This window comes from Peromyscus leucopus, chromosome 2 (assembly GCF_004664715.2).
Source record: "Peromyscus leucopus breed LL Stock chromosome 2, UCI_PerLeu_2.1, whole genome shotgun sequence".
Classification (NCBI taxonomy): Eukaryota; Metazoa; Chordata; class Mammalia; order Rodentia; family Cricetidae; genus Peromyscus; species Peromyscus leucopus.
The window spans coordinates 64,785,030-64,800,345 of record NC_051064.1 but is presented as its reverse complement, the minus strand read 5'-3'; the positions used below and the strand labels follow the sequence as shown (position 1 = coordinate 64,800,345).

At 44.6% G+C, this 15,316-nt stretch overlaps 1 protein-coding gene across 2 annotated transcripts in view; it reads right to left on the bottom strand.

The window, feature by feature from the left end:
* Ctnnal1 (catenin alpha like 1) overlaps positions 1-15,316 on the bottom strand; it is a 53,311-nt gene that overhangs the window by 25,072 nt on the left and 12,923 nt on the right. For both annotated transcript variants that reach the window (XM_037202638.1, XM_028882986.2), the window contains exons 2-6: positions 12,982-13,171; positions 7,123-7,310; positions 4,030-4,149; positions 1,661-1,750; positions 232-402 (exon numbers count right to left, since the gene is read on the bottom strand). In XM_037202638.1, coding sequence (XP_037058533.1) covers positions 232-402; positions 1,661-1,750; positions 4,030-4,149; positions 7,123-7,310; positions 12,982-13,171 — 759 coding nt within the window. The remainder of the gene's footprint in view (positions 1-231; positions 403-1,660; positions 1,751-4,029; positions 4,150-7,122; positions 7,311-12,981; positions 13,172-15,316) is intronic.

Sequence of the window (15,316 nt, the reverse complement as noted above, 5' to 3'; positions counted from 1 at the left end):
AGTGTGTCAGAGTCCCTGGAGCTAGTCTCATGCAGTTGTGAGGCACCCAGGATGGGTTCTGGGAACCTAACTTTGGTGATCTTCAAAAACAGCAGGCACTCTCAACCCCTGAGCCATCTCTAGACCCCAGAAGAAGCACTCCAAATCATTACACAAAACATGATCACTATGCACAATGATGCTCTCCTAAATGACAAAGGGAACAGAGCCAAAGCTGCTCTTCATCCTTACCTTCAACTCTTTAATCCCAGTGAAAATGCTGATAGATGAGCTGTCAGTCCCTCCGCTCTGCTTGCACTCAGTCACGATCTCGATGACCTTATCCAGGGCCACTCTCATCCGGTCAAACACTCCTTCTTTGTTTTTATGGGCTGAGTCACAGCTGGGATGCCTGAGACATGTCTTCCCAACAGTTGAGGTTTTTATTTTAATAATAACTCGTATCGTAACACATTAAAATCTTACAGAGAACATGCCATGCTAATAAAAATGGTTCTTTACCCAAATCTCCTGGCTCCCCGGCTCCCCCAGCTGCCTCTCCTCACTAGTGTGGAAGCAGGATGAGTAAAAAGCGACAGCAAGGTTAAGTGAACGACCAGAGAGAAAAGCTGCATCTTCAAACATCAACAGTACATTCGTCTTGACTTCAATGATGGAAAACCCGGCATCGTTATCATGATTAAAAGTGTCTGTTAAGAGCTGCCTCACACATGCAAGAACAAGAAAGGAATGGAGAAAACTGAACAAGGTGATAGATGACTGTGGCTGCATCGTTCCCTTTTAAAACGTGATGCAAATAAAGATCTACTCCAGGTTTTAGATTGAACAGAACATCTGCCTCTGTTTTTGTGCTTTTGCTGATCCCAGGGCATCAGTAAATACTCCAGAGGAAAAGGCAGTTCTCTACAAACTCCTATGGAGACATTTACCAGCTCGTCCCTGAACTGTACCACCTGGGGCTTAGGAACACACACTCCTGTGCCATCATTTTATAAAAGTGGAAATAGAGCCGGGCGGTGGTGGCATACCCCTTTAATCCCAGCACTCGGGAGGCAGAGCGATCTCTGTGAGTTCGAGGCCAGCCTGGGCTACCAAGTGAACTCCAGGAAAGGCGCAAAGCTACGCAGAGAAACCCTGTCTCAAAAAAAAAAAAAAAAAAAAAAAAAAGTGGAAATAGAAAGGAGAGGCTGTAAATTCATGGAAGAAACCAAGGAGGCTTCATTCCACATACTCCTCTAGTTGTGCTTAACCAATCCTGACTTGCTCAGCTTTTACTAGATCGTGTGGCCTGGCAAATTCTGCAGTGCATTACGGGGCCTGGCAGCCTCTGTTCGCAGTACTTGATCCCCTCTCTTCTGCTTAACTGCTGAGTCAAAGCGGCTGAGATTCAGGAGCTGGGGAAGGAAGGTTAGCATTCACTATACTAGAGACAGATTTGACTTGGTTCTAAGGTACTGTTTTCATCACTTCAAAAATGCCAAGTAGGGAGGGCTGGAGGGAGGCTGAGTGGTGGAGTACATGCTCAGCAGGCACAAGGCACTCTTATGCAGTCCTTTGCATAAGAAAAGAATAAATGAAATAAAACGTGAAGCTCACACAGTTGATGCATTTGCTCAGGTTGTTCTCATCGTTGACTCAGATGAGTAACACAGGCGCTTACCTTTGAAGCTGTGAGGAGCATCATTGTGCCCTTTTCAAGCACGGCCCTCGCCACTGCCATTCTGGCCTTTTTCTTTTCATCTTTCAAATCCTAAAGATGAAATCAAATCACTGGGTAGTCTAAGACATATCAGCAACCTGATCTTTTGAAAAACCATTCACTCTACAACAATGTCCAAAAGGCCAGTCACACTGCTCAGTACAGAAAAGAGAGGAGCCAGAGAAGTTGGTTTCCCTCTCTGAGGTCATGTACTGCAGTCCACATGTCTGTGTTACCATCTGCCTCCTCCCACACCCTCTGAAACAGAAGTTCCATAGGGCAGGGACTTTGGCTTCCTTACTGCTAGGTCCCCAATACCTAGAGTACTCCAATTTCCAGTAAGTTATGAGAATCTGCTGAGTCTGAAGAGGCTAGATGATGGCTATTTTCAGCACATTCTGACCAAATTAAGAAAGAAAGCGCTCTAACTCTGGAAACAAATACTAAGAAAGTGAGCCAGGCACAGCCCTTACCAAACCCCAGTGGGGGAAATACCTACTACTCTCTATCTGATGAGTCAAATTTAACAGGTATTCCTGCCAGGTGAGGTGGCGCACGCCTTAAATCCCAGCACTGGGGAAGCAGAGGCAGGAGGATCTCTATGAATTTGAAGATAGCCTGGTCTATACAGTGAGTTCCAGGCCAGCTAGGGCTATCCTTCAGTCAAATGCACAAGTTTAAGAGTTGATCACAGTCTTATTGGACCTGGGAGAAATATTCTCTACCAATATTCTACAGACCAATTTTATTTTCTTTTTTGTTTCTGAGGCAGGGTCTTGCCATGTAGCACAGGCTATCCTGGAAGTTACCAGGCAGGCCTAGGTTGGCCTCAAAGTAATGGTGATCCTGTTGCCTTAGAATCCCAAGTGCTGGGATTACAGGAGCAAGCCACCATCTTGGCTCCAGACCGAATTCCTAACTACAAATCAGAATAACAGTGGAGGTTCCCCATTGTGCGGCCAACGGGAAACACAGCCAAAAGAGCTACACAGGCTTTGGAATCTGAGTCACAGTGGCCCAAGTGATCAAAAAATGTTAGATGATGATCTGTCATAAAAATACTTAGGCTAATAATCTTTATAGGGGAAGAGTATGGGGAGGGCAGAGGGAAAGGTTGATGAGAGAAAAAGAGAAAGAAAAGAAACCAAAGTATGAAAGGACAATGCTGGCAGAAGAGAAAATGAGACAAGGTGTTACTCAGGTGGCTTTTCAAAATTTGTATTTCATTTAATTGTTGATTCTGTGTTTAAGTGCACATATGTGGGTATGTCTGTGTGGCTGTGTATCTGTGTGTGCTCACATGCATGCATGGGCATGCACATGTCATAGCATTCCTGTGGAGGTCAGAGGACAACTTACAGGAGTTGTAATCTCCTTCCACCATGTGGATCCTGGGGACTGAACTCAGGCCAGTGCCTTTATTCACCCAGCCAGCTTGCCAGTCACCTAAACATTCAGTTTTTTTCAGAGACAAATACTGCTCCTCAGCCTGCCATTTTCCAGGCCAATGTCTGTCTCCCAACTGTAGCTGCAACATGGAAAAGCTCATGTCCAAAACTGAAGGAGTGGCCTGAGCAAGGATGTCCAGATCTCAGTACCACAGGTCAGGCCTGCTGACATGATGGATTCATGAGCAAACAAACATCCCAACCAGAGAGAGTCTATTCTGACATGCTGTGGTTTGACATCCTCAAACTTAGAAATATTGGTCTGAATTGGGGAGCAGGTCTCAAAGAAAAGACCATGAGCTGCAGTGGAAGAATGACAGGCTTTAGGAGTAGAGGTAACCAAATTCCATCCACTAGCAGAGGGACCTTAGACAAATCCATCTCGGGTTTGGTTCCCTGATGTACAAAACACTAATATCAATACTCAATTTGTAGGGTTGCTTTGAATATTAAATGCAATCATGTATATTACATACCTAACATAGTATAGCCAGTGCAAATAGAACAATAGCATGTGTTCTTAGTATTAATCTAGTATAGTAAATAAACAAATATATAGAAAATATTCTAAAACTACACATACTAGTTCAACTTGTCTGCCTGAGCCCTGGTAGAAGAGCCAAATGGAACACCTCATGAAAGGGAAAGTTGGCCTTCCACACAGCCAGACTGTTCCTAGTGCAGGCATTATTAATTGCCATATATGTACAAAAAGACACATTAATCTACTACATACCCTGGATTACTTATAAAGGTTTTTAAGACCAATATCATAAATTTAGTGAGTAAAGAAGTCAACTCAGTAATTAAAAAGATCTTATTTCCACCCAAAGTAAAAGGTACGCATTTATCTGAAGAATTTTCAGTGTGGTAAGGACATACATTTTGTCTGTCTCCCGTCAGATGCGCAAACTCCACCATTTCATTTCCAAACTGACTGAATATCTGGACAAACTCCTGAAAGCTGTTTACTTTCTCTAGTCTCTCCATGGTTGCAAGAACCTGCAAAACAGAAAATACAGTATTGTTGGGCAATTAAAAAGACACAGACTGAGACTTCCAGAGCTGAGCAGAGTGAAGGGAAAGAAGAAAAGCTCTAAATTCTATGGGAAAGCTGAGAAAAAAGAAAACACACACACACACACAACACACACACACACACACACACACACACACACCCCTCTAAGACATAAAAGCTGGTTCAACAGTTAGAACCACTTAGGGAATTTGACTTGGTTTTAGGATAAGGAGATGTGAGTTTACTTATAAATTCAAAGGAAGAAAAAAATTCTTGACTAAATAGTGCTTAGGGAGTTAAAAGCATCTGCAAGAAAAAGATGGGTGAAAAGCAAAGGGCAGCCTCAGCACAGAACCAGCTGAACCTCTGGGCTTAGGGGCTGCGCGGGGCAAGGGATTCTGAAAAGGAAAAGCACACTGTCCGGGGTGAGCCTGCATTTCTAGGGGTCTTCCTAGGCAGGTCCCTGACCTTCCCTATTGGATTAACCCTTAAAGAGGAGACAAGGGCGTGTCTCTACCTAGAGGTAGATTCTGTTCTTTGAAGGGTCTCTCAATGTGACTTAGGCTAGTCTGAGACTCACTATGTAGTCCCATAGTCTGGTCCTGAACTCATGGTGATCCTCCTGCCTCAGCCTCTCAAGAGCTGAGATTATAGGCATGAGAGCCACCCCCAGCTCAATCTTATCTTTTAATAATAGTAACTCTTAAGGGAGCTCTGTGCAGGCTGTGTTAATCACCTCTGAAGGCAACTCCTACAGTGACTTATTGGCCTTTGAATAGATGCTACCTTGGGAAGACTCCACCAACTCTCACATGAATACACTGGGGCCCAGGGCCCCCAGCACAGGGCCATGGAGGCTCCTTCAAAGCATGTCTGAGCATAGCAGTAACAGCAGTTCTGCCCATTCTTTGCTTCTTCACACTTGGCTTCACGAATGAGATCTTCCTTTGTGTATTTGGGGGGTTTTGTTTGTTTGTTTGTTTTGTTTTTTGACACACAGTCCCTAGCCTAGTCTGACCTCAAACTCCCTATGGAACTGAGGATGATCTTGAACTTTTTTCATTTGAAGTATTTATTGGTATAAGTATGTATACATTCATGTGTGTGAATAGATGTGTGTACAGATACACATGTGTACACTGATGTGAAGGACAGAGCTGGACGTTGGGTGTGTTCACTAATCCCTCTATTTACTGAGGCAGGGTCCTAAACCTGGAGCTCACCTATTTGGCTAGTCAGGGGCTGAAGAGATGAGGCAAGCTAAATAAACCTCCCATCTTTATAAAGAACCTAGCCGTAGGCATTTTGTTACAGCAGCAGACAGTTGACAATGATAGCATAAGAACTAAGAAGGCAGTGAGGAGAGAAAAAACACACAGAAACTATCCAGGTCATTGAACTAGGACTAGAGGAACCCCAGTTTTGAAAGAAAATGGAGGGAGGTAATCCACAGAGTCAGGAGTAGGATGGGGGGTTAGGAGTTCTCAGCTGAAAAACTGTTTTGATCAGTCAGGCACTGCTGTGCAGGCGAGATCAACTGCCAAGAAACTTTGGGCAGTGAAGAGGGAACAGAAGAACATGCACAGTACAACCAGCCGAAAATGCTGCTTCCTTGACATAAGAAAAACAGTAGACAAATGTGAAACATATTTTCTGATAGTTTTTTTGTAAAATAACTGCTGAATTTTGGCCAGAGCAAGATAGGTTAGAAAAACACAGATATCCTGTGCTTGCTCATTTTCACTGAGGCTATGGAGAGCATTTGGCCTGCTAACCTGCCCAGGCAGCTCAGGAAACATAAGCAGTTCCACAGATAAGGAAGCCGGCTCACTGAGCAAGGCCTCCACCTCGAAAAGACAGGAAACTCTTCCTTTTGTCTGTCGCTTTCTCCGACTTCTTTTTCTCTTTAAACTTACACTTTTTGGTTTGCTCAACATTCCTGAGGGGTGGAGGGGGTCAACAGGGCCATCCTCAGATCCTACTGAGAGGATGCATCTCCTCCCTAGAACATTTCTGGGGGTGGTGAGGGGGTCAACAGAGCCACCCTCAGATCCTACTGAGAGGATGCATCTCCTCCCTAGAACATTCCTGGAGGGGTGAGGGGATCAACAGGACCACCCTTAGATCCTACTGAGAGAATGCATCTCCTCCCTAGAACATTCCTGGAGGGGTGAGGGGATCAACAGGACCACCCTTAGATCCTACTGAGAGAATGCATCTCCTCCCTAGAACATTCCTGGGGGAGTCTACGGGGGGGCACCCTCAGATCCTACTGAGAGGATGCATCTCCTCTCTAGAACATTCCTGGGGGATGAGGGGTCAACGGGGCCACCCTTAGATCCTACTGAGAGAATGCATCTCCTCCCTAGAACATTCCTGGGGGGGTCTACGGGGGGGCACCCTCAGATCCTACTGAGAGAATGCATCTCCTCCCTAGAACATTCCTGGGGGGGGTCTACGGGGGGGGGCTACCCTCAGACCCTACTGAGAGGATGCACCTCCTCCCTGGCTGATTTGGTTGCTGTCCACCTCACCTAGGGGAGCATCAACAGAAAGCAATGCTGCTTAGTTCTCAGTGATCGGGGCCACTGTCCGAGGGAGGGCAAGAGTTTATCCATTCTTTACACTTGCAAGTCTTTAGAAATATTTAAGGGCTCTACCTATGGGAGCTTTGTAGCTGTGGATAATTATAGTTTCAGATAATTTCTTTTTAGACGGGGTCTCACGTAGCCCAGGCTGGTCTCAAACTTCTATGTAGCTGAGGCTGGTCTTGACCTCCTGATCATCCTGCCTGCATTTCCCAAGTGCTGTGATTACAGGTGTAGGAACACCCTATTTTAAACTCTGCGCAATGGGTGCTATAAATAATGAACTAACACGCATAGCCAACGATCTGGGTGTCACCTCCACAGGATTCTGAGCCACCCTGAGACACAAGCACAGACATGAGTGAATACCTTGTTTCTGGACGTCACTATCTGCTTGATGACGACGCGGTCCGCCAGCAGCAACACCTTTGTCACCGAGGACAGCAGCAGCCTGGCGGCCTGCACAACTCCTGTTTTGTCTGTCAGAATTGTGCTCTGGCCATCCGAGTCCAGATGATTCCATCTGGCCACATCCGTGAGTGCTGCAATTGTTTCTCCTAACAAGAAAGAGGAATGTTCTGTTGGGAATAAAACACTCGAACAAAAAGCTAGACTTTTATCTCATCGTGACTACAGCATGCATGGGAACTTCAGGCACAAGAAACAGCCCTGCCTTAGAGGGCTCCTGGGATGCTTTCTAGCAGAAAAACCACACACACACACACACACACACACACACACACACACACACACACACGCCAAAAAAAAAAAAAAAGTATACTCTTCAGAACCATGACAAACTTTAACCTGGTCAGAAAAACACAATTTGTCTTTCTAGTAGTTTGGCCAACCACACAATCTAAAAGTTGCCTCTGTGCAAGACAGAAGAAAATTCCCAGGAGTTAAGAACCAGAAACCTAAATCCAGAGCAGTGAGCAGGACACAGGTGCCCAGGCCTAGGTGAGGCCCCAGAGGGGGGTGAGGAAGGAGGGGCACTGTGGATCACCACCACTGTCTGGATTTGGAGGGACATCGAAGGACAGGAGAGAGACAAGGCTTTGGGGCTAACATCTTGAAAAAGGGGAGGTGGCGCTGGAAGAATGAATTATAGATACCTAAGGAATCTGCCTGTTGACCTGCCTGGAGACAGGGTAGGGAAAGTAAACCAAGTAAGACCCTTACCCTTGAGAGTCCACACCCTGGCTGACCTTTGGGTTTGTCAATGGCAACTGATATTGTTTTTCTTTAGTTCAGTTTTGTTTTGTTTTACGGCAGGGTCCTCACCACTACATAGCCAAGTTTCATGGCTGGCCTGAAACTTGCTATGTGGACCAGACTGGCCTCAAACTCACAGCCTCCCTGTGCTAGGACTAAAGGTGTACACCACCATGCCCAGCTTAATTCTTTTAAAGATTCTTGTATTGATTTTTGATGTGTAAGGATATTTTGCTTGTGTATGCATGTGTATGCCCCATCAGAGGAGGTGTTGGAAGAAGTGTGTCTGTCACTCTAGGTGTCTTTGAGAGTTGAAAGACTTCCGTCATTACTGCTTCACTCCCTCTGGTTCCTGCCTCAGGTCAAGACGCAAGCCCTTGTTCCCTGATCCTGCCTCACACCTTCACTCCACCACCACGGACTAGATCCAGTCCTCCACTCTTTCTTCTCTCAGTTAGGTTTCTAGAGACACCATGACCATGGCAACTCTTATAAAGAAAACATTTCATTGGGTGGTAGCTTACAGTTTCTGAGCTTCAAACATTATCATTATGATGGGGAGCATGGCAGCACGCAGGCAGACGTGCTGGAGCTGGGAGTGCTACATCTTGCAGGCAACAGGAAGTCAACTGAGTATCTGGACAGTATCCTGGGCATAGGAAATTTCAAAGCCCGCCCCCACAGTGACACACTTCCTCCAACAAGGCCTTACCCACTTCAACAAAGCCACACCTCCTAATAGTGCCACTCCCTATGAGATTATGAGGGCCAACTACATTCAACTACCACACCTTGGTCATGGTGTTTTATCACAGCAGCAGAAAAGTAATTAATACAATGTGATTCTCTAAAACTCCTTACTGTTACAGTTAACAAGATTTTAAAAATAATTTTGTTTAAGATAAATTTTGAAGTCCTAAAAATATGTATGTCTAATGACTGACTTTCTCACAAAAGGTTGTTGGTTTTACTATATACATAAAATAATGTCTTGGCCGGTAACATAAAAAAACTTAAGTAAAAAATATTAAAATCTCTACGGCCAAACCACAGGATACAAAGCAGTTAATACTTAGAACAGCCAGTGGCTAGGAAAACATAGACCAGACTGGAAAAGACAGACTTAGAGCAGGGCGGCTGTCAGTGCAGGGGAGAGGACTTCACAGAGGCAGCCACAGGACATAAAAAAGAAAGTGATTTAGGAGACAGGGAGGAAAGAAAATATAAACCTAGGAGCTGACCAATGATAAGAAGGAGAGAAAGAAAAAACCATTTCAAAATTATAAACCAAATCGTTTAAAGACAGTCGAAGACTCGGGAAGAAATGACAAATTTAGCTGTAGGCAGCAGAAATTCAAAATGATACAGGTACACACAAAACACAGGTCACTAAATATGGACAGCTAACTGATGCTTTACCAAGAAATCAAAGTTTATGGTAGCCAGCCTCCAAAGAGCTCTACCTGCTGGTGCCCATATCCACCAAGTGTCCTCTCCCACACTGTCCTCAGATGGTGGGCAGAAGAGGAGGTACGCCACTTCTGAAATTGAGCAATCAAATCCTCTCAGGCCAAGCCAGTGAGATGGCTGTGGGCAAGAGCACTTGCCATGCAAGCCCAATGCCCTGACTTTAATTTCTAGAACCATGATAAAGAAAACTGACTCCTAAGAGTTGTCTCTAACAACTCTCAGGCCACACATACACACACACACACACACACACACACACACACACACACACACACACAATGAATTTTTAAAAACTGAGACCATCATCTTGTTTTCTCTCTCTCTGAAGGAAACCAAGTACCAGGTTACAGGCAGCCTTACTACAAAGAGATCCACATGGTGACCAATAGTCAACCAGGAAGTGAAGCCTGCCAGTGCCATTGGGAGTGTGCAAAACACATCTCCAGCACAGTGAGGCCTGCAGATAACTAAGGCTGGACAGACACCTCCACCCAGCATCCTAAGATGTGCTGACCCAGGATGGCCCGGGAAAGCCACGTCCGACTCCAGTCTGAGACTCTGCTGCATGGAGGGTAACTTGCGCACAGCAATGGACACTGCTGTGTCACTAAGTTTTTATGGCAAAATCTGCAGAGGACAAATGTGCTAGGAACTAACCCTTATTGTGCCGGAAGGAGCAGAGGAAACGGCTGAGGTCCTGGTCTAGCAGCAATAGCTGGAAGAAAAGATGTTTTCTTTGTTCCCCTGGAAAATGTCCATTTTTCCTATCACTCTTGGCCACCAAAGGCACCGCAGAAGAGCCTGCGCAGATGGCATTGTTTAACCACTCCTTTTTCTGACTAAACCCTGGGCATTCAACAAATTAGTAAGTGGGAGGTAACCCCCGGTCCCCTGCAGAACAGGGTCAAGTGTCTCCTTCCCAGCATAGCTCTTCCAAGTGTAGACCGCAAAGAATTCCCAGAAAAGGCACAAAGTTTACAGTTTCATGGTTGTCACTTCTAATTTATTATAAGCAGTGAACTAATATAGTCCCTTAGAGTGAAAACTCTAAGACACTCTAACAAAAATATTTACTGAGCTGCCATATAAAACATAAATCTTGACAGGTAGTCAAGTAAAAAGTAAAAACAACAGAGGAACTCACACAAGAGAAAGAATAAAATGTAATAACTATGACATGAAAATTTGTTGAACACTCATTTGCACCAAATGCATACACACACATCATGTAATGCCTCTACAAATATGAATAGCCCCATTTTCCCCTGAGAACACTGAGGCTTGCCCAGTGTCTCTTCGCCTAGTTGGAGGAGGTGGGACTACAATGTAAGCCATTAACCCGGAAGCTCTAGGTTTTGATCACTGCTTCATATTCTTGCCCTCAAGTGTAGGGCACACACTGCCCAGGAGAAAATGGCCACTGAGGGCTGACTGAGGCAGCAAGCCTTCAGGAGTGCCATCTTCACCTTCAATCGTCTGGAGGATGGGGGTTCCTTATTATGTAACTTCAGGAGGCTCACAGTTAGGGGAAGGGTTTCTCACAGGATCAAGAGGCATGTCTGTCGGCTTAGAGGAGATGGTGTGTGAGGCCCAGACCACCAGAGGGGCTTGCCTGGTCCTGGGCTGGGGCTGCCAGCTCACACTGAGGCCAGGTGACAAAGCCGAGGAAGCACAGGACCTCACGCTGCTCCTTCCCTGTATCCCTGCCCTGCTTGCTTATCAGGAACAACTGGAGAACGAAGCCCTTCTGCTTTCTCCACATTGTCCACTGTACTCGGTAACATGCTGTGTTAGTGCCCACGGAATAACGTGGTGCCAGGAAAATAGGACTCTCCTCTTACAAACTGGTTTGTTTCCTCTCAGCAAACAATGAGGATTATATAACCCTCTGTTTCTCACATTTTTGTCTTGCTTTCCAGGAAGCACAAAGATAAATTGCATGCTTAATTAAATATTCATCTTTGCCAAAGATTCTGGTATGTTTTTTCCTCTTATCTTAATAGATTCATTTACCATCTCTTTTATTATAAACCAATTCAAATCCTTTTTTATAATGGGAAAAATATAAACTACAAATAGGGTAAGGCCTTTTCCTCTGCTTCTCACATAAAGCTGTTTCCTAAGCCAACAAATGTCTAGAAGCCAGAGTCAAGCCCGAGTCCCCCATTCCTCTAGTGAACACCCTCAGTCTATCTATTCAGCAACATCACCAAGTGTGCTTGGCACTCTTCCTGCTCTCTGTAACTCTACCACACTGTGTTAGCTGTTTCTGCTGAAACACAGCCTACCTGCAGTCTTTTTTTTTTTTTTTTTTTTTTTTTTTCCTGGAGCTGAGGACCGAACCCAGGGCCTTGCGCTTGCTAGGCAAGCGCTCTACCACTGAGCTAAATCCCCAGCCCGTACCTGCATTCCTAAGCCTCTTTGTCAACCTCTCTTCTGTGTATCGCCCACCTCAGTTGTAACCAGTGAATGAATCCTGTGTTTCAGACTTAGGACTGGAGTCAAGAGAGGCCCAACATCCCTGAAAGCCAACTCAGATCACTAATGTTCTAGGATATCTCAACTTAAAGCAAAACTAAAGTATTCTGTCAAGGACGTAGCTTGGTGATAGCTTGATGAGCTAGGAACAGCCCAGGTTTCAATCCTCAGCACTGCAAAAAATGAACAAATTCTTAAGTTTTTCTGGGTGTAGCGGCACACACCTATAATCCTAGCACTTAGGATCCAGAAGCAAGAGGCTCACTTCAAGGTAAAAGCCAACCTGGTTTATACAGTGAGTTCCAGAACAACCAGCTACATAGTGAGACTACCTCTAAATAAATAAATAAATAAATAAATCTCCTATAATATCCAGAACAATGAAATTGGTATAAATAACCTTTAAAATAAGTATTCACAGCTGGGCATGGTGATACACTCCAGCACCGGGGATACTGGAGCAGGAGGACTCCCAGAATGTTTGAGGATAGCCTGGGCTATGTAGTAAGACCTGCCTCAAGAAGGAAACAAGAGCTGGGTGTGTATGGTAGTTTGAATGTAACTGATCCCCAAAATTTCATAGGGGGTGCCACTATCAGGAGGTGTGGCTTTGTTGGAGTGGGCATGGCCTTGTTGGAGGAAGTGCGTCACTGTGGGGGCGGGCTTTAAGGTTGCCTATGCTCAGGCTACTGCACAAATACTCAGTTGACTTCCTGTTGCCTGCAGGATGTATCACTCTCATCTATTCCTCCAGCACTACATCTGCCTGCATGCTGCCATGCTTCCCGCCATGATGATAATGGACTGAACCTCTGAAATTGTAAGCAAGCCACCCCAACTAAATATTTCCTTTATAAGAGTAGCCATGGTAGCACATGGCTTTAATCCCAGTGCTTAGGAGCAGAGGAAGAGACAGGTGGATCTCTATGAGTTCAAAGCCAGCCTGGCCTACATAGAAAGTTCCAGGCCAGCAAGGGTTACATGGTAAAACCTTGTCTCCTAAAACAAAACAAAACAACAACAACAACAAATAAACAAATAAAAGGTAGATAAACATTCACATACCTGCTTGCTTAGCTTCAATGCAGGCAATATTAATTTCTTCTTTCAAATCCCAGTTTTCATTGGCTATAGCTTCCCCTACTTTAACAAATCTTCCAACTGCCAAGTTGACAGCTTGTCCCACACGCTGTATTGCTTGCAGAGTTTTATCAGACTTTTTGGTATTATCTTTATGGTTAATAAGTGTGGTAATCTAAAAATAAAAAAAAGCAACTTTTAAAACTTTTATCCCAATACTCAAAAAAAATATATATCACAAAGGTCAAGAAAATTAAACCCAGCTTAATTTTAATCAAACTAACCCAAGAGACTAAATCAATAGCTTTAGATATCGCAACCCAGGGGCCAGCCAGCAAAGCATCTTGCATCATTTCTCAGGACAATGCTTCTACTAACTGTGATTATGAGTTCACCTGAGGGCGGTTATCTGGAACATACAGTTCCAGATGCTCTCCAGACAGTCCAACAAATCTTAGAGACGTAGGAACAGGAGGGGCAAATCACAGGTTCAGCACTCACAGACATTTCCTCGGCTCCACCCAGCTGCTCTGAGTAAAGGCATCACCTCCCATTGCATTCCAGCTCACAAAGTTAAGTGGGGTACACAAGATGACTTTCTCACTGGAGGTATAGCTCAGCGGCACATGGGAGGTTCAATCCCCATCACTATAAAATGATCCTTTAGCCACACATGTTTACTGAACTCACTAGCAGCTCTAGAATGACCAGGGTAATCTACTCTTTTAACCCAGTTTTGTTGTATCGGCAGCCCCACGGTACATGAATACCAAGAGTTTTATCATTTGGTTTTTAAGCACTGAAATATAGTATAAAAGGTGGCATGTACAGATCATTAAGACAAACGAAAATCTTTAAAGTATCTTAGAAAAACAACACATGTACAACACTCACATTCAAAATACTTATTTAAAAATGTTAGATGAAAAACAGATACCAACTAGAGAATGTATACTGAGTTTCACTTTGAAATAATTTATATGGAATGATAACAAAGACCCAAACAAAATACTGGAGAGATGGCTCAGTAGTTAAGAGCACTGTCTGCTCTTCCAGAGGAGCTTGATTAAATTCCCAGCACCTAAATGGCAGCTCACAACTGTCTGTAACTCCAGTTCCCAGAGGATCCAACGCCTTCTAGACTCTGTAGGTACCAGATATACAAATAGTGCTCAAACGTACATGTAAGAAATATCCACACACATAAAATAAAACTTAAATTTTAAAAATGACTCAAAACAGAATATAAGAGGAAAGCATTCTGTGCCAAGCATTTTCTAAGTTAAGGTATTAAGAGCTTAGAATGAACAGAAATGTCTAAATTTGAATCTTGGGGTAGCCATCACACTTAGAGATGAGCTAAGTGATGCAGAGAAATGTACTGAATGCCACTAAATTTCTTTTATTTTTGTGTATGTGTTCACGTGTTCATATGTGCACACATGTGTGAGCATGTGTGTTGAGGCCAGGGTCGATTTGGGGTATCTTCCTCAATGGCTCTCCACCTTATTTTTAAGACAAGGTCTTTCAGTGAACCCAGAGTATTCTTCCACTGGCCCGGCTGGCCAGTGAGCTCTAAGGATCCTACTGTCTCCATCCTCTTCCAGGCACTGAGGTTCTGGGTGTGTGCCACTACATCCAGTTTTTCAGTGGGAGCTGGGATCCAAACCCAGGCCCTTATACTGGTGGTGCACACTCTACAGCACCAAGGTATCTCTCCGGAGCCCTGCCACTAAATATTGTCAACGACAACCTTGTTCTCCAACACACGTTTCACATCTATTAGATGCCTGGTTCTCAGGGTGTGTGGTGGTCTGAATGAGAGCGCCCCCATAGGCTCACATATTTGCATGCTTAGCCCCAGTTGGTGAGCTGTTTGGGAGGATAAGAAGGTGTGGCCTTATTGGGGGAGGTAGGTCTCTGGGGGGTGGGCTTTGAGACTTCAAAAGTCCGTTAGAGGCCCAGTGTCTCTCTCTTTCTGCTGCTGCCTGTGGATCAGGATGTAAAGCTCTCAGCTCCTGCTGCAGAGCCAGGCCAGTCTGCTTCCTGCCGCGATGATCATGGACTAACGTTCTGCACTGTAAGCAAGCCCCAATTAAACGTTTTCCATGATAAGAGTTACGTTGGTCATGGTCTCTTCACAGCATCAACAGTCACTAAGACAGGACGCACGAGTGATTGCGACATACAGTCCCACCTCCAATGTTTGCAGTATAGGAGAATAACAGTTCAATCACACAAAATATGTTTCCTAGGTGAAGTAAAATTCTAAGCAATGAAAAAACAGCAATGAATGATAAAGAAAAGGTCTGGGCTACAT